This window comes from Lepeophtheirus salmonis, chromosome 7 (assembly GCF_016086655.4).
Source record: "Lepeophtheirus salmonis chromosome 7, UVic_Lsal_1.4, whole genome shotgun sequence".
Taxonomy (NCBI): Eukaryota; Metazoa; Arthropoda; class Copepoda; order Siphonostomatoida; family Caligidae; genus Lepeophtheirus; species Lepeophtheirus salmonis.
Genome location: NC_052137.2, coordinates 10,015,828 through 10,036,021, shown reverse-complemented (window position 1 = coordinate 10,036,021; position 20,194 = coordinate 10,015,828). Strand labels below are relative to the sequence as shown.

At 30.4% G+C, this 20,194-nt stretch overlaps 2 protein-coding genes and 1 long non-coding RNA gene across 9 annotated transcripts; 1 reads left to right on the top strand and 2 right to left on the bottom strand.

Annotated features, from left to right (window-relative positions):
* Positions 1-1,593: 1,593 nt before the first annotated feature.
* TTLL15 (tubulin tyrosine ligase-like 15) lies at positions 1,594-8,200 on the bottom strand. Of its 5 annotated transcripts, none has more exons than XM_040716037.2 (3): positions 8,064-8,200; positions 2,188-3,420; positions 1,594-2,136 (listed from the first exon to the last, which is right to left on the bottom strand). In XM_040716037.2, the coding sequence occupies exons 2-3, from the start codon at positions 3,334-3,336 to the stop codon at positions 1,720-1,722; spliced, it is 1,566 nt and encodes a 521-aa protein (XP_040571971.1). In that variant the 5' UTR covers positions 3,337-3,420; positions 8,064-8,200; the 3' UTR covers positions 1,594-1,719. The 5 variants fall into 5 exon arrangements, with proteins under 5 accessions (XP_040571971.1, XP_040571969.1, XP_040571970.1 ...); XM_040716035.2 differs by having other exon boundaries at positions 8,026-8,163; XM_040716036.2 differs by lacking the exon at positions 8,064-8,200 and adding an exon at positions 5,663-6,189.
* LOC121121171 (uncharacterized) lies at positions 6,319-17,604 on the top strand. 2 transcript variants are annotated; one of them, XR_005865356.2, is made up of 2 exons: positions 6,319-7,137; positions 16,162-17,604. It is a non-coding gene; the product is annotated as an uncharacterized lncRNA (long non-coding RNA). The 2 variants fall into 2 exon arrangements; XR_011781227.1 differs by lacking the exon at positions 6,319-7,137 and adding an exon at positions 15,749-16,098.
* LOC121121170 (solute carrier family 66 member 2) lies at positions 9,403-14,273 on the bottom strand. Of its 2 annotated transcripts, XM_040716040.2 has the most exons (5): positions 13,445-14,183; positions 13,253-13,389; positions 13,097-13,144; positions 10,666-10,882; positions 9,403-10,584 (listed from the first exon to the last, which is right to left on the bottom strand). In XM_040716040.2, the coding sequence occupies exons 1-5, from the start codon at positions 13,675-13,677 to the stop codon at positions 10,395-10,397; spliced, it is 825 nt and encodes a 274-aa protein (XP_040571974.1). In that variant the 5' UTR covers positions 13,678-14,183; the 3' UTR covers positions 9,403-10,394. The 2 variants fall into 2 exon arrangements, with proteins under 2 accessions (XP_040571974.1, XP_040571975.1); XM_040716041.2 differs by lacking the exon at positions 13,097-13,144 and having other exon boundaries at positions 13,445-14,273.
* Positions 17,605-20,194: the final 2,590 nt, after the last annotated feature.

The window sequence follows — 20,194 nt, the reverse complement described above, 5'->3', positions numbered from 1 at the left end:
TATTTTTAATTAATACAATTTTGGCAGAAATTTTTTAAATAAATAGAATATTCCTTTCAACGAGAATCATTCTGACTCATAACCGGTAAGAAAAACTTCCTTCTTAACATTCGATGGTTAAATATAATAGGTCGTATTCACTATGACTATTAATATACATCTACAGTGTAGAAAAATAAGTATTTGATATTTTGTCAATTTTGTAAGTTTACCCACTTATAAAGATTTTCAATGAGATTGAGGTCTGTTGACTGGGCAGGGCACTCCATGACCTTAATGTGCTTCTTCTTTTTAGTCACTCGTTTCTCGCCAAGGTTTTGGGTTATTCTTATTGCCGTACTAGAAGATCCATTTTCAGTTCCCTGCCTGAGGTAAAGAAGTTGTAACCCAAGATTTCCCTGAGGATGGCCCATCCTCCTTTCGATGTGGTGTCATCTCCCCTTAATAGAGAAATACTCCCAAAACATAATGTTTTAGTATTACACTAAATTAATCTTATAAAAACTGTTATTTATAATAGTTACATGACTAATGAAATTGTATGATTTATATGAAACTTGTAGAAAAAATCAAAAGAAAAAAATAGATTTTTGCAACTTTACTTGGCATATTTTTTTATTTATAAATATGAAATGAATCAAAATTTATGAACTTAATCGAATCTAATTCATTCATTTAGCAGACTTACTTTTATCTAATAAATTCTCTCTTTTTCCAACAGAATTATTTTGGCTGTTCATTTCATAAGAAAAAAAAATTACAAACAAATTTTACATATTGTACAAGATTTTTTATCTAAAAAATTATTAAATTTGGGATTATTTTACATTATCCAAGACAAATGTTCTTTTTTAATTAAAGTATTTACAGTAACAGCAAATATATGTATTGAATTCTTAAATGTACATAATATGTTTCTTATAGTATCAAATTGAAAAAAAAAAAATGCTATATTTGATAAAGATGAATTGTAGTCAAGTACATAACATCTATTAGTTTTTTGACAGAAAGATCTTTAGACCATGGCTCTATTCATGGCATCCAAAAATGAATTCAAGATATAATTTGTCCCAGTTTCATCGACATAAATAAGATCATTTTTTGATGAACAGACCAACTAATAGGTGGTTTTTGACGAAAGTAGATGAGCACTTTTAGTAAAACTGGCTAAAAATGGAAGAGTACCAACTTTGATGCAGAATTCACAGTTCATAATGGATTATTTGTGTTACATTTAAAGGAAGTGAGTACCACTAGGATTACATACTTATTATAACCTCCACTATGACATTTTTAATCACGATTCAATGAAATAATGGAAAGAACAGTTAAGTAATCTTTAGGACAATTAAAAATACATTACGTAAAAATTTCATTGGTAAATCAATTCACTATGTCTTATACGATTATTACATAAATATCCAAGGTTATAATAGGAAGGTCAAATGGTAACAACAAAAGCACTCTATAATATGTGGATTGTACTGTCAATAAACTTCAAATTCATAGTCTCGAGTATAAAATCCCTCTTATTCATACACTTAAAAAAGGCAGGGATTTATTATATCCTATAAAATAAATAATCCATTCATATTTTAGAATAGTGATGAGTTTATTTATAAAATTGAAGACTAAAATGAGTAAATACAATTTATAGCAGAAATAAAAAATTATATATATAGCTAAAAAACATAGAAATGGATGTATAAAATTCTAATTTTAATTGCACCAACTTCGATCTATAAGACACTTGCCATAAAGCCATTGATGCATTTTGTGATTATTTTGTTCCTGTCCTTCACCCCATTCCTGGACCTCCTTCCATTTTTTGGCATCTTCGTATGAGAATGGAGATGGAAATATACGTTTACAATTGTGACAATTGTGATGCTCTAAATAAGCAGCACGAATGAACTCGAGCTCATCATCATCTAGGCATCTTTTACACAAACGGCAAGCAACATCTTCACATGCATCACCCGTAGAACATGCTTGACTAGAACATTCATCTGAAAAAACATACAAATCCTTATTTGCAACCTGCATTTCAAGTTCTTCCGATGATGTTGATTGAAGAGACGAGGCATGAATCCCGCCACGAATTACTCCAACAAGTCGAAGAAGTGAGTAAACAACCTATAAAAACAAATGGGTTATGTGATCATAACCTAAGAAAATAGGTATTACTTGTTCATAAAGCATTCGATTAAGTGTAAAATGAGCTGAACTCAGATTGGGTGACATATTGGCTTCCATCAGGTACACTTTAAGATTAGAATCTAAGAAAAAATCGAAACGAACCATTTCGAAAAACATTCTTTTCGATGTTTCTGGATAGTAGGATATAGCTTTCCGAAAGTCTTTTTCCTTGTTTTTGTACACAGAAACAATTATGTCTTCTATATCCTTCCAAAGAGTATCTGAATCCTTACCAATACTTCTTATATACGCATTTAAAGTTTCTTTGAATGAATATCCAAGATCTGAATAGTATTTGCTCAAAGTAGGAACCTTCCAAGTGGGTCTATAGTCGTCATGAACAACATATTTATCTCTATTTTTCGGATCAAAGGGGTGATATTTTTCAGGACAGAAACGAAGAAGAACATCTGCATCAAATACATATATTCTTAAAGGATCAATACTCGTAATCATGGTATAAACCCCAACATCAAACTTGTAGCCATCTATAAGAAAGGGATCTTGAACAAATTCCTGAACAAAAGAACCTGAGTCATTGAGATCCAAATTTTCAATCTTTTCTATTTTAATGCCACGATGGTTTTTATTTTTTTGAACGAATAGAGTTTCTGGATTTAATTTGGTATATTCTAAGAGTTGATTTGTGTCATTGGGAATTTTAAAAGCTTTAGGAATATTTGGAAGACCAGATGTAGCAAGATTAACTTTATTTGTGACATATCCTGATCCTGGAAGCTTATTTACTTTCTGAAATGGCTTAAGCTGTTTCATAAGAGGTTTTATCTTCTTAAACGGGTAGTCATGAGACCACATGACATCCCAAGAGTTGGTTGAATTATAATTGACACGCAAATATCCAGCTCGATTGAATATATTAATTACATGTTTCAAATAACCCGAGTCTGGGTGTTTACCATATATTGTAAATGAGGGTCCAGGTCTTACATCTTCATTATCTTCATTCTCATTCCCTTTGGAAAAAGTAGTCTTGAAATGTTGAATTTGTTCTTTTTGAAGTTTTTTTAATTCGTTGATGTTAAAAAATGTTACAAAAATACCAATAAGGAGAATTGCCAGAGGAATTACATTATTTAATCGGCTGAGTCCTCTCATATTCCCATTGCATCCGTTCATAGTTTTTGTTTTCTTTTCAAGATTCCTTGGCTATTTAGATTATATTTTATAAGTTGATGTCCTGAAATCGTACATTTTTCTTTACTGCAACAAAAAGGAATGGTTTTAGATTCGGTTTGTAACTGTTTTAATTTGTATAATATGTAATAGTACGACATTAAAATTCTGGTTTTGTCTGAATTTATTTTATATGATATATTCAGAGCAGGGAAGTAACGTGTTACATTGTAATATATTACTGTGACATTTATAATGTATAGATAAGAGTAATATAACGAATAATTTGCATATATAAATATTTTCTATTAATGACAAATTGAAATTTTCACCTATCCATAAATTTAAAAAAAGTCAATATAATTAGGATATTTAAGCCAACTTTAAGAAAAGTTTATTAATATGGTGTATAAATATATAAATCAAAGTAATCTGTAATAGCTTGAGTTATATAGCCTGGAGCAGAAGCTCGAATATACCCGACGAATTTCTTCCTAATTAATTAATCCTCGCTCATGCTCAATGGAGGCCTGGACGAAGTCAATATTGTTATGACAGACATGCCAAATCTTCATTTCGATGACACAACATAAAAAATTATGGAGGGGATTGAGATCTGGGAATGAGAGCGACCAAACCTATTTCACCCATAATTTTTCAAAGTTTTCAAAAGATAATTTTTAAATTTTCCTAGAGGTAGAAAACGAAGCATTGATCTGTTACCAAGTATACACTTCATTCTGATAATTTCCTTAGATCCAGGGTAAGACGACTTGTTGGAAGACCCATTTGTCAAAGGCGTTCATACTTCTCCATGTCGAGGTCGAATAAAGCAAACTGCACCTTTATCAAACGCTTCATTTATCAAAAATTATCATTTTCACTTACGTTTAATTATTATAAATGGCTTCAAAATATCGAAAATCCAAGGGAAAAATTAAAATATTATTAATTGTTTTGCTATACATAATCACTACAACTCCATTTGACCAATTAAAACATTTAAAAAAACCATATCCTCACCCTGTATATTTTAAATAGAAAAGAAGTGATACTTAAATATTAAGAAACGAGTTAAGAAAATAGAATAGGAGAAAATGAATTATGTTCTTGAAAATAATAAATGGTGGAGACTAAAGAATCTCTAAAGAAAGAGCCGACAAGGCGATCGAAATAATAATGAAACTAAGAAATACGTATCTATATTATGTTCACTCATTCACAAACTTCGTTCTAAAAATATAATAAGAATGACTATAGATGGAACTTTTGTAGAACGCGAACTTAATGAAAATTTAATGTTTATCCGCAAAAACCCAAACCATAACTTATCAATGACACAAAACAAAAAATGAACATAATGCATTAAAATTTTAAAACCCTATTAGAATTCAAGATGTTATATATATATATATTTTTTACATTCATATGTTTGTCGCCTCTTTCGTTAGAGTCTCTTGATTGGAGACTCAATAGCAGTGCCTTCTGACATAAATGTCAAATATGAACGGTAAATCACATTAATTCCACTGGTAAAATAATAATGTAATTGTCCCCACCGATCAATAAAGTTGTTCATAAGGCTGCTGTTGGACACTAGGGAATCATTTTAGAATAATCGTATGAGTAAATATTTAAAATTTAATCTACATCTGATTAATGTTTCCCTTTCTTGATTCTATATGACATTGGTTCTCAATCTCTAAGTAACAACATTATAATTAAGCTAAATATACAATAGGGGAGGTATAACCTATTTACGATGTTCCTCCACCCATACCAAGGTTTCAGAACCATTGCTCTAAGAAAAGAAAATTTAAAAAGAATAATTTATAAGTAACAATAGATATGTGCCACTCAGGCTGTGTTTTATGATGGATATGAACATAAGAATGCTCCTAATAGAGAATATGAAGCAAAAACGAGACAACGTTTAGTTTTATTGTAATATTTTAAATTGAAATTATAAAAAAAAAACACGAACCCAAGTAATAAATATTTTAACTACATCACTTTTGAATAGAGTAATAACTAATAATATGTGATAAATACCATATTCTTCTTCTATATGGCTTGCCTACCGTTAAAAAATCTACATACACAGGGGCAGCGGAACAGAGGGGGGGGGGAAGGCTTTGGCTGCCCCTTTTTTTGATTTACAATCATCATATTGCTAATGAACTAGGTTTTTAAGCTATTTCATTAAATTTAAAAAAGGGGTAATATATCCATTTATTCGACGTTGTGTATAAACAAAATGAAAAAAACTTTTACTCACATCGGAAGTCTCTTTAAATTCATTAAGACTTTTTTTACATATTAAACTTACATTTTTGAATTTGAAAATTCGTCAACGGATGATTACTTTAGGGAAGTTCTTGCAATAAATGTATTGTAAAATTGAAGGAGCTGGCAGTTTACTCTGTTTACTATCGTTATTATAACTAAATAACTTAGGTGAAAGTATATGGAGTAACATACACATGTATTTATATGGCATAAAAATAGTATTTTCTCGAGCTATTTCATGAAAAATAAGCGTCAATTCTTCAAAAATATTTTCACACTCTTTCCATATCAGGAAAGTCATGCTTATTCAAGTACAATCTGCTACGTTTGGCTCTGTATGTAATTCTCAAAACATGCGTTCACTAGGTTGTATTAACATAAATCCATTTATACGATGTTGTAAAGAAATGTTTGGTCAAACTAATGATACAAATATGTATACTTTAAGAAAATAACAGCTCATTTCTAAGTATATTTTCTGTCAGACATTTGATAAATAATTTTTGTAATATTACTTAATGGTTACACACACAAAGTCTGGTACAACTGATTTACATCTCAAATATTGACTCTTCAAATAAAAATAATTTTTATAAAAATTTTATTCTTTTTCTGTAAGTGGTTTAATCATGACGTCAGCGTTGTTGATTTTAGCCATTTTTGGGCCCTAAACAACCATGTTTTAAAACAATCAAACCCCTTTCTTTGTTAATATTTAGGAAAATAGTGAACTATTGGATATCAAAATGGTACCAACAAATACAAGGACTTAAACCTTACTGTTTATCAAATTTTATCCCACTATTGCCTAGTTTTATTGTATATCTGACCTTAAAATGTATTAAAATAGGTTATTACATCGATATAAAATCTTATTTCCATTTTGTAGGTTAAATGAATTAATGAAATTAAAAAAATATATATTTTTCTCTAATTATCCTACTATTCTTGTCTCTAATCGATCAACAAAAAAGAAGTAAAATTTCGACATTTCAAAGGGATTTTCAGTAGATATTACTTTGATTTAATTAAAATAATCAAGATTTATTACAAATTTGACCATATTATGTAGTAAAACAATCAACCTTGAGCCTCTAAGATGGCGTCATCTCCATGTATGATGTGATTTAAGGTATAAGTGAAAATGCCTCATCATGGAATACGTAGTTTTGGCTTAGAAATTAATGAGATATCATGTTCTTTTTTTTTCAATATCATCTTCATCACTAAACCAACACGGAATAGTTAATATTATGATATAGACATATAGTATAAGTTATATAATCTCGATCCCTCTCCAATTCCATCATTCCTAATCTTGGCCTAAGATGAGTGGTATAGAATACTTCACTATGTGTAAACTATTCTAATTGAGCAATGTATATCGTTGGTGTGGATATGGAGTGGATCAATACTTTAAAGTATAATACTTAAAATATTCAATTGTGACAGTTCACTTCTACCCATTTGAGTCAAATTTTAAAGTATATCTCTGACATTTATAGCAATACGAAAGTAAGTTCTCTTAATTATTCAAGTAATTTTTGTTGTTTTCTTTAAATTGAACATAATATCTATTCACAAATTCATATTTCACATTTGTTTTTTAAATATCCAATTTTGACCTATAATGGCATTTCAATGATTAATCCTTACACAACCTGGATCAAGAGATAGAGCCTATAAAGATCCATATGTGAAGTATGTTATACTTCTTATTTATAATAAAAAGCTGAAGGAGTGTTTGCCGATTATGAATTATGGCATATGTACATTGTAGACATTTTCTTATGTAACTACTTATGTAAGTAATGTTGGATTCATCGGAAAAAAGGATACAAACAACAGCAATAACAAATCTATTCATCAAATATGACTGAGTAAAAAATGCTTAATTGATTATATTTATAATACAAATATATTTTTTGACTGACTATAAATACTACATACATATCTTCACAAACCAAGATCATGAATCGTTATTAATACATGCATATATACTTGTGAAAAGATAACGTGTATCGACTTCACAGTCGGTGTATTATTTCATATGATGGTACTATTATGTAACTGATTAGTAACTATTATAGGATTGAAATCTTTACATATTCTTATAAATTAAAGAAAATATAGATTAATTCACTTTTAAAATAAAATAAAATGATTATTTTTATAGAATTCATAGGGATCACATGAGCTTAAAATGACTTTAAGGTTTCCCAAACATTGTTCTAACATTTGATTAAAGTCTGTGAAGACTTACTGTCCATATTGTTCTAAAACATGACCTATCTAAAATTATACAATTTTAAATGATACTGTGATGACTTATCATAAATTAATTGAGGGATTTAAATCCTTGCCTCACATATTTAAAGAACTTAAATGAATTGTGGAACTTACTTATTATTTAGTTTAACGTAGGAATTTGAAAAACTCACTTTTTAAAAAGAAATTGTCTGGAAGAAGATACAATCATACTAAAAAGTAAAGAATCAACAGGACAATATTTATTGACATGATGTATTTCTTATAATAATGGATAATATAAAAAAATGCTTGTCCTTTTTTTAATCCGATAAGGCATGTATAAGAAAGGTAGAGTTTTTATACCTTTAAAGTCTGACGTAATGGGTTGAAAGAATTGTCTCCTTCGTCAGGAAATACAATTTGGGAAGGCCAAAGGGGTCCAATTTATTTATTAAAACACAAGGTATGTTAATGTTGTATACAAATTGCAATTTATGTACAAGTTACAATTTCATTGTACTTTAGTTATTTATTAGATCTGCCATTTTAATTAATGATTTTCAACTGATTTTGATGTATCCCAACTACACAATTAATTGTTATGTATTTAGAAATAATATAACAGTGGGCATTGGAACTATATATTCAATATGGTATCAAATAATACTTAGTATTCACTAATCAAAATATTCAATGATTATACACTTAATATATCAACAATCTAAGGAATATTCCATTATTGTATTATCCTCGTGATGAGTTATCGAAATTCTTCATTTAAGACTTTTCCTTCATTTTTTGTTGCAACTTGTACACGACATGTATTAATAGATCATGAATTACTAAAGATAACTTCATATATAATTACAACAGGGGAATCTTTTTTGAATTGATTTTTAAAAGTATTCTCGAAGTTAAAATCAAACAAGCAGCAATTAGTTACAATACTTGAACAGGTTTAAAAATTTAAGTTTTGTTGAAATACCATGGGCGCCGGAATGTAGTTACAAGCGGAGGGGTAAAACGTTACGCCATAGTCACACAACCTTACAATTTTGATATAAAAATAATACACTTGGTCTAAAGAAGTGGTTGGTCACTGGCCCCTTTGGTTTAGGTCCCATTGACCATCACAATGAATAAAATAAACTCAATAGCCTTTCTTTATAATGCTGTAGGGAAGTAACTCGGAGATGATTTGGATGAACGTACCAAATTTAAATCTATTAACTAAAAGGCTAATCAATTCAATTGCACTCATGAAAAGTACTTTGTCTGTATGATTTGCATTTAAGTATGAGATTTCCACATCCTTGTCATATTTTAACATTTAAGCTCAAGTCGCAGCATAGAAAAAATATAAGTAAGCATTTAATATTTTGAAGATTTTTTTATATATATATGATCCATGTTTATATAACAAATTTTGAGGGTTATGAGTTAACAAGCACCTCTGCAAACTCTACCCATTGACTAAGCCCATATTAATTGTGAAATCTTTAGTTGAATACTCATAAAAAGATAATAACATTAAAAAAATCATGATTTATTTCAGTGTACATCCAACAAAACATAAATTGTTACCTTGCTTCAACAGAACAGGTGTCAATTATTTAGGTTATTGAATATTTTAATATCTCGAATGAGAATAATAAAAGTAAGTATGTATACATTTTATAATCAAATTTTTACACTATTTATAACTAGATATAACGAATTATAAAAATATTTCGAAGTTGATCTTTAGTAAATAAAATATAATCCAAACATAGTAGTTAAAATAATTTTACCCATACATAATTATATTATCTAAAAAAAAATAGCATTAGATGACTTGGACCCTTAATTAATGCTTGAGAAATGGGAGCGAGGGGTGGGTATAAAAATACTACTACAATACAATATTAAATAAATATAATTCCAATTTTGAATATAGCTTTCATGATCTTAGATTTTATATTTTCTTGTTAAAACGAATAAAATAGTGATGAAAAAAAATAATAATAATAAAATAACAACCAAATAAATGGAATGAGATATGATAAATCAGACTCAGTTTCAAATGGTTGAAAATAATTGACATCAATGATCATTAAACTAACAATAGGTCCATTCAAAGTACGTGGTCCATACTCCATACTATATAATAACTAATTATAACATCTACAAATACAACAAATTAACAAAAAAAAAAAAAAAAACAGACTGAAAAAATATTGTTAAATAAATGTGCATTAAAATAAAGATGTAAGCTCAATATCACAAAGAAGAACAATACCTTTGAATAATTTGGGGTAATTAGGTACACAGGGTTTTAAATATATATACATAATTGAGTTGTGAATGAAAAAGTCGAATAATTTAACTTTTAATATTGAAATACTTTGACATTTAATGACGAAGTCCTTCTTAACAATGATACTATCAATTCATATATATATATTTAAAAGAAATCTTTATAACTAATGCCAATACAAATTTTCACACTTGAAAAGTATTCTTACAAATAAACCTTTTCATCATTAATTAATTTCTTCCGACTTGATTTGTTTTGATGACTTTTCATAGTATAGCCATACTTGCATCAATATTGCTAAATCCACAGTAATTTGAAGAGAGCCACAAATAAAAAATTGGGGAGGCGTCTTACGAAGAATAAAATAAGTAGTCTTGAAAATGTCACCACAAGTCCACATCAAAACCATGGGCAAACTAAATTTTGAATTCAAGCAAAAAACGAGAGATAATCATTTGATAAAAATAATAAGTAGATATGGCAAAGCGGGATATTACCTCATTCCATAAGTTGACTTATTGCAATAATTACGATAAAACTGAGGAACACCTAACATAGCCTCTGTAAAAAGTGCAAAAAATCCAACTGTTTCCACAAAATATACATTGTCGATAAAAATAAACATGAGAAGACTTCCGCAAGCAGCAAAACTAAGTATACACTCAACGTAGGATTGAAAGTCTGACCATTGCCAGAAATATACGGAATCAAAATCTGTTTAATAAACAAGGAAAAAGGATTAGTGATATCATTATAATTAGGCTGTCTTATTATAATAATTATTAAAACAAATAGGGAGTATAATCAACATGCATATATGGGTTAGACTATAAATCATTCATAAATTAAATATAATCAAGTGTTATAGGAAAAGAATCAAACATTTGAAAGGCTCAAAATGTCAAGGCTATCTACTAACTTGGAATTTTGAGACTTTTACAATCAATGAGTCAAATTATTCATTATCACTTCCTTTAACAAATAAACGAAAACATACAAATACAATAAGTTACTTAAGAATTCAACACATACGCAGTTTTGTTATGTCGAATAAATTTAGTCACTATCAAGGTTAATAGCATTGTATTTCTATTAACCTTGGTCCTACTCACTATCATTTTTTTTTTTTAAATCAATGAAAGATTACAGGGTGGACACTAAACGCTGTTAAGTAAACAATTACATATAACTTTTTTATTAATAAAATAAGTAACCTAAAATTTCGCAAGAATACTAATGAAAATTTATCTATATTGGCAAAAAAAAAAAAAAAAAAAAAAGTTTGCAGAAACTGCAGCCTTGAGTATGTTAGGCAAGGCATCACATTAGGCACATTTCCTCTCCATAGGATTGTGACCCCATTCTCTGATTAGCGAAGCTTTCATTGCATCCGAATTAGGATGGGGCTTCTTCCAGACCTTATCCTCCAAAATGGACTATATTCTAAAATCCATAGGATTCAAATTTGGACTGAATAAAGACTAAAATTTGTCGCTCCAAAAGCTAGGGAAACTATTCTCATACCACTTTTGCATCATATTAAATGTGTGAGAGTGAGCAACATCCCGTTCAAAGGTATAACTCTCTTGACAGGATACTTTTCGCGAAGATGGTCCTCACGTCCTCGATGCTGTTAACTTTGTCCTCCTAGGGCACAAAGATAAGGTGCACCTTACTGGAACAGCTGATGGCCACCTATACCATCATTGACTCTTGTTTTTGCGCCCAATATATTCTACAGGGGGAATCAGACTTTATTGACCAAAATTCAATCATTTTGCGAGGTTGAATAGAGCCTTGAATTTAGCTTCCCTAAAACAATGTTAGGAGGCGTCACATACTTTTTTTACATAATTTTTTTTGCATCTCTTAATTTCACTTCGCTTTGTAGGTATACAATTCTTATATCCGCATCCCATTTGCTCAGAGAACAGCACCAAACCTTAAAAATTAGTATAACATCAACCCTTACCACCCCTACATCCCCACTACGCCCGTTTCCTCCTCCTCTTGATATGATCTGATATAGTAATTTTTTAGGTTTGGTACTGTTCTCTGAGAAAATGGGATGCGGACATAACAATCGTATATCTACCTTGCTCTTGAAATAGGAAATTAATACAGGTAACTTTATTTAATTTCTTCCATTTTATTTTCTCTCGAATTTGAAAATGAGACCTCTAAATTTCTATGAGTTATATAACTTTAATTTTAAGTTATTTTTTTAAAGTATTTAGGGTCCACCTAGTACAGTAAGATATATATTTTCGTTTTCTGTAAAAATCCTCCAAAATGAATACAAACGTACAATCAAACAAAGGCATAAATATCTAATAAACTCTTTCATTAGATCAATCAAACTAGTTATTTTTTTACAAGTATATACATAAAGATGTATGTTCATCACGCACAAGTTCTAAAGTACAATTGTGCAGAGTAAATAATATACAATCAAAGAAGGATTATTGAATATATATATATTTATATTGAAACAATAGATTCCCAGAAAAATAATTGTGCTCGAATGTATGTAAATACAAATTGTAGGTACAATGTTTCAATTCAGCTTTTGTACACTCTGGCAAACATAAGTAGCAAAGTATTTATATATCCCCAGTTATTAAAACTAAAAAAAATAGGCATACATCAACATAATTTAAGAAAAAGCAATTGCATGTTGAGAAAGTACATGTTGAAAGACAAAGTAACAATTGCTTTTTCTTCAGGCCATACGACCGAAGGAGTAGGAGGGGCATCATGAAACCTCTCAAGATGATTAATTCAAAACACAGAAATATTAAATATTTATGATAAAGTTTTTGTAGGATATGTATAAGTCGAGGAATACTAAATACTACGATACAAAAAAAAAAAGTAAAAAGCCTATTGTAAGTGAAAGATGAAAATAATTAAAATTTCGGACATTACCAATAAATATGTGATGCTCAAATACTTCAAGTTTTTCATTTTCTTCATCTAAACACCAAATGGGAAATCAATGAAGAAACAAAATCCGATTTATAGAATATAATATAGAAATACAATTCCGAAAACTGATGCATGAAATATTAATAATGGATATACCTTGAAATAGTCTCTCTTTCCTGCGTAGGATCTGATTTTGAGAATTAATTTTAACACAGAGGTGAATTAGAGCCAGCATGGCTATGTTCATTAGAATGCTTTGAATGAGTAGAGGCGTTTCATAGAAACGCCCAAACCTAGAAATAGACAAAATCCTGAATCGTATCCGGACTCCATCCCAAACATACTCACCAAAACAATATTCGAAGAGTATTCGCCACCAAAAGAGCTAAACAAACATAAATGGAGAAGCCTTTCGTGGTTTCTTTCCGTCGAATGTCCAGATATTGAGGTACAAAAGGAACAACTCCACCAAAAATCATGGCTAATTCGCAGGCCAGTGTGACGCCAGAGAGGGCCATGGAACTCAAGTCTCCTTGGAAGTCGAAGAAAATGTACTTTTGCGTCGTTACCTCAGCCTCCATGTTTCCTTGAGGTTCACGAATGGAACGAATTGCACTCCCTAGTAGTTACACCTCTTCAATTAGAGACACACAATACATTACTTTATGGTCTCTCAACCCTCCGTATGTTTCTACTTCCACAACTCACTTTGACAATACTTCGGCTTCAATCACAATCTGTGACAATCGTGTAGCTACTAGCTAGGCCCTAGTATTGTAGCTGAAGGTAGCGTGAATGTCTCAATTGATGATTCAAATCATTTATTTCATAAAATAGATTTCTTTTTCTTTCTCTTTTTCCTCTCTCTCTTTCTCTAAATAGCTAAACCTTCGCTGCTGATGCTAGCTGTATTTTAATAATACTATTACATAATTAATACTCTTACATAGTGACGTCATAGTTTCAAAGATGAAAGAAAGGAATAGTAATTACATTGAACTCTATATTATTTATTATATTCAAGATAAATGACAAATTAAGTCTGCTTGACTTGTATTAATAACTAGCTGAGATGTTACGGAATTTTAGATTACGGACAGCTCGCACAATTGAATGTTTAAATTCTAGCTACGGGACTAAGCAAAGGGAGACCATAGAGAAAGAAATATATAGAGGTGACAAGGCATGCCAAAGGCTGTTTCATTGCCTTCAGCTGTTTACGTTTGTCGTATAATATAGGGATATATTCGATATCTTATTCGAACTTGAGGATTTAAAAGAAATGGAGACACACCATTTTGAAAAAAACTCATATTCTAAGTTTTTAGAGCAATAGAAGTCAAATAATTTTGTCGTTACTATAGGAAAACAATTATTGATTTAAAGAAAATATCTCTTTTAGCCCTAATTGGACCAAAAATTCATATTAAATTTCAAATAATCTCTTGCGAGCTTGAAAAATAATTACTTATCCATATTGATTGGTGCAGTACATTTGTTCAATATGGAGTTAACTCACGAAATAATCATTCCTCCCCTTCTCTGTTCATAATGTAAATGTATCGGTCCTCATAATGGATCATAAGAATGAAAACGTCGTTCTTCTTGTTCTTTTTTAATTTTATTGTTGGACATTATTTGTAACAATACTTTTTTTATGCGAAGAAAAATAATTTTTTTCGAAACCAAATGAATAAGGGTGATTTAAAGATTATCCATTCCTTCTGACGTTTCTAAGGCATATTTTGATAATCCTTCGAAGATGGTTGACTTATTGATATTAGAAAGGACTTCTATTAACAATTTTTCTGGAATGTAAATGCTGCCAAGTGAGCAATTGTCTAACAAAATATTTGTTCAAACAGAAAAAAAAGTCGTTACATATCGAGCCTGACGGTATAATTCGTATTTATCACTGTAATAATTTTTGAATTAAATTAAAGATTAGTCTGGACAAGGATCTTCTTGATTATGAAATAATGTTCTTTTGCAAATTGCACATTTAATATTGTTTTTGCAAAACATATACATAATTGCCTGTAATGTATGAAAATGAAGCGCTACATATTCTACAATCTGAAGCATTTCACCCTTTTAAGATAAACATTTTCAGATTTTCTTCGTAAAATAATAATTGCCGTCGTTTAATTCAAAATATGTCTCTGTAGACTCGTTTTGATCCTTGTGTCTTGTCGAGGTTGATAATACAGAGACAGTTAATAAAGGGAATCCAGGAACGACCGAAAAAAACAAGGAGAAGGCTTGGAGTAATAATTCTACGATAGATTTAATCGGAGCACATGACGTATAATACCTTTATACATAATATAAACTATTACTCTACATACACAAGTGATGTCAGGCTATTTATACCAAAAGAATAAAAAGTACTTTACATAAAGCACGTCGTTATTTTCAAAATATCACGCAACCTTTCCTTCAAAAAGAAACCAAAAAAAAAAAAAAAAAGGCCCGTAAACATATGGTAGTTATGAATACCAACTACTATATATCATCTCTTATTACTCTCAGACTATTACAGTCATGTGACTTCTTCACTATTTTTAAAACGAATGACATATTTTATTCGATACTGTATTAGAATATTGCTTAGAAATATTTGATTTAAAGTAGTTTCCCCCCCGAGTGAAAAGAGAAGAATGAGGGTGACTACGTTAGGATATTATCGTAACATAGACTTCCTTGTTTTTAGATTGATTTTTTTTTATTTTTCCCTGGACTGCTCTTTCCCTAGAGTCCGTAAGTTATGATTAGTTAATATATATTTATATGAAGAAATAGCCAAAATTTCTTCATATAAATAATAAAATGGGCAATGTATATATATTTATTATATGGATCTAGGAGAACTTGCATACCGAAAATTTGTATAAAGAAAGTTTGTACTGGGATAATTCACAATGGGGAAATTCGTATAGGATAAAGCTCGCTGGGGGAAGACTTGCCTTCTTTTATTTAATATAAATAATAATCTCACTTATGTAATTACTAATGTGTTCGAACCAGAAACAAAATAAGTAGTATTAATAAATATATGATTACAGAAAAATATTTGCCTTCAGTGGAATCAGCTTCGAGGTGTTATAATAGATGGAGGAAAAAATATGGCTGGAGTGAGGAAGGGTCTAGTGGGGCATATCAGGACTCAGTTGGAAGATTTGCAAATTCCGGGCGGTCTATTTATACAATGCATCATACATCAGCAAGCACTATGTGGGAAACACTTAGAAATATATTGTGTACTAAAATCAGTCGTTTCTGCTATGAACTTCATTCAGGGATATGCACTCAATCATAAGTTCCAAGCTTTTCTTAGAGAAATTGATTCTGATTTCTGTGACTTACCTTATCACACATCAGTGGGGTGGCTCAGCTCCAGTCAACTCCTATTTGTTTTTACAACCTCCAAAACAAAACAAAAAATTATCACTGAAAAAGAATGACCTGATCCACTGCTGTCAGATCTTAGCTGGCTGTCAAAGTTGTCATTTTTGGTCGACATTACTTCCCACATGAATGAATTGAACTTGAAACTTCAGGGAAAGGATAACCTCGTATGTGATCTTTCTGGAATCATCAAGGTATTTTGCAGAAAGCTGTCATTGTTTGAAGCACAACTGGAAGGGAAAAAACTTTTCTCATTTTCACTGTTTCAAAGAGTTTTGCGCTACAACCTCGATTTTCCGAAAAAAGATTTTTCGTGACTTGAAGGAACATTCTTTAAAGAGATTTTCAGATCTTGACAGAATGGAGAGTGACATTATTCTGTTCCAGAATCCTTTTGATTGTAATCTTGATGATGTGCTAGTAGAACTACAGTTGGAGCTGAATGATTTGCAAGAAAATGACTTTTTGAAAGAGAAGCACACAGAAAGGAAACTTATTACATTCTACAGCTGCTTGCCTGATGATGAATTTTCGAAACTGAAGAACTATACCGCTGGTATGCCATCACTCTTTGCAACAACTTATGTATGTGAACAAATATTATAAAAAACGAATAATGTGAAGTCAGCACATCGAACACGATTGACAGATGAATATTTGAAAGCAATTCTCTTGTTTGGATGCAGCAATTCCTAACCAAACATTGATGATATCTTGAAAACCAAACGTCAGTTTCACAAATGTCACTAACTTTTTTTAGCTGCTTAGTTTTTAAGATTGGGATCTGTGCACACTATATCTGATGTAACTATATATATTTTTTCTAAACATTTATAAATATTAGATGTACAAAAATAAAAATAAACACATAAAAGGAAATTTGCATTTTTATAAAAACATCATTTAACATTATAAATAAAAATTAATTTCTTTCTAAAGACCTAAAAACCAAAAACAATCAAACTATCACAAACAAATAAATACAAAGCTTCACGTATATATTCACACATACATAATAAATATTTTTAAAACCTAATGTACTTAACAAACAAACAGCAAAACCACTCAAATAAATAAAAATGGAAAAGAAAAAGACAACTCAATCTGTATTTTCTTTCTTATACTTCTAATATTGCCGTATAATCAGCCTAAGAGTCCTTTCATACCAAAGTGAAAATATGTGGAAAATATTTAATTAATTCGGAGGAATAATTCCACGATGAGTCTTGCAGTTGGAGAATCCTCAGGATTAAAGAGGTGTATCTATCTACAGCTGATATTAAGATATTCTTTAGACTTCTTCCGTCAATCAACCCATCTTCTGTGAGCTGTTGAGCAATAAACACTTTACGGTTACTGATAGCCACACTAATTGGTTTTCCTCATCTGAACTCTGCTTCATGTTCGACAAAATACCAAATAGCACAAACGCATCCAAATATCTTGGCTCAAAATCTACAATATACATGAAATTAAGTTATATAAAATCTTTTATAATTTTCCTAACAGGACAGCAATCAAAAGCGTGTTTGATATCATTATATATTCGTACACAGTCTTTAGAATATAGTGAAAAACTATTCAAACTAGTCGATATCTGAAATTGGGAGATGAACTTTCAGCCATCATGGTTGCCTTTCAAAGAGTACATTTTGCTAACGTCGCTTTATTAATAACTTTTTAGTAAATAAACATGTTGGTTGTTTTTATTTATTGCACACAACTCACCTATGATTAACATGAAATACTAAACTTAGTTTTTCGTCTTTTTCATAGAGCTTTCATTCTGGCTTGAAAGTATTGAACAAAAAATTTAAGCAGCCGCGCTCGTCATTTTTTCAATTATCAGGCCCACAGTAAAAAAAAGTTTGATACCCCTACCTTAGATAATATATGGAGGCAATTAATCTTAAAGGAACAGTGGGTCAACTAGAAGAAGCAGTTATTTTAATCCCGTCGCTTCTTGTTAAAACTTCATACATTAACATATGAATGATTTTTTTGAATATTTCCTCCGCTTGAACTATATTTGTTGGAGACAATGCTACTTTGAATTTGTAGCCGTACTTTGATCGACTATTAATAATATCAAAAATTTTATCGTGCAGTTCAAGAAATTCATCTCCAATAAGAACATCTTTAATTTCCAACCCAGAAATTTTGTTTTGATGAACCTATTTCAATGATTTAGCGACCGATTTTGACATTAACTGAACAGCTATTTTGCAATCTTTATTTTAAATATGACGCCTTGTTAGCTTATTACCATGTCTAAAATCTATTTAGACTGAATTTCATGGAGTTCTTCAAGATAAGACCACCATTATTGGGCCATATAATGGTTTTGTAATCTTCAAACAGATTCCTTACGTTTTTAACCATATGAGAAGGGTCGCAGATTGCAACTACAGTTGTATTATTGAATGGATGAGAGAATGTTGTACAAATGTCTTTAATATTCTGAATTTAAAAAAAGGAATCATACTTATATTAGCAATTTCATATACTTTAATAGTACCTTAGGTTGAAGATTGGAGCGCATAATATTTAATGCAGAATGTTGTAACTAGATCCATCCATACAAATGGATCTAATTATAAAACCGGCTCCAAATGTAAATACAATAGTTTTAGGAATGATTCCTGAAAGAATTGTTGCTTTTATCACCAAAGTCAACGTAAACAAGCACGTTCCTTGGTTATTATCAAATTCAATCATCTGTTTAATGAACATACCATCCATAAAGATAATTTATCTGGCGTTTCAGATTTTAAAATTCGGAGGTACAGCATTAAACTATAACTTTTTCAGAATTCTATATTCCTGTCCATACAAGAAGTTATTGGGTTAAAAGGGCTCTGAACATAGGAAGGAAATAGGAAAGGGCAGAACATCCTTGCGTCGAACAGCACTTCTTGAACAGTTAGATCCCTTCAATATGAACTTGAAGAGGGGATCAGAAGACGTTTTACCATTACTTACTAGATATCCAAAGGGAAAAATTTGAAAATGGGTGGAGATGGTTCCATATATCCGAATGATTTGTGCGAAAGATCCATCCAAATCAATATGAATTAAATGTATTTCCACGCAGTTCGAAACTCTTCTCTTCTATCGCTGAGTATTACTGAGAGTGAGTAATACTCTTTGAAATCCATATTTGACGGAAAAAGTTTGAGTAACGCTGCTCTAGGGTAGTGGCCCTCCAATTGTGGAATGTGAGCTCTCCTTAGTAGTATGTGGAGATCATGCAACAAATGTGTCATTGAAAAACCTTGTCGTTTATATAAAAAAGGCCATCTAAAAAACGTAAGTCATAATATTGGTACTTTGGTGATCAATTGATATTTTTTCAGGTGGTAAAACTATAAAAATTTAAAAACTGATCTTATAGGGACTGCTATTACTGAGTTGTCCATTAAAATCTGAATATTTTAAATTTTCAAATTCAACAAGATATAATTTATTAACTAACAATAGATTTTCAGCAAAATTATTATTATAAATATATGAGTGTCTGTGCTCTCTTAATCATTAAAGTAGCCACCTTTAGAGGCAATAATGGCTTCCAGGTGGTGGCAGAAGGCTTGGCACCCGCTTCAAGTGTAGTCCTCTGTCATGGCGTCCCCGTGCTGGCTGACAGCGGCATTGATGGCCTTGGTGTTTGGATGACGGACATTGTCGGCCTTC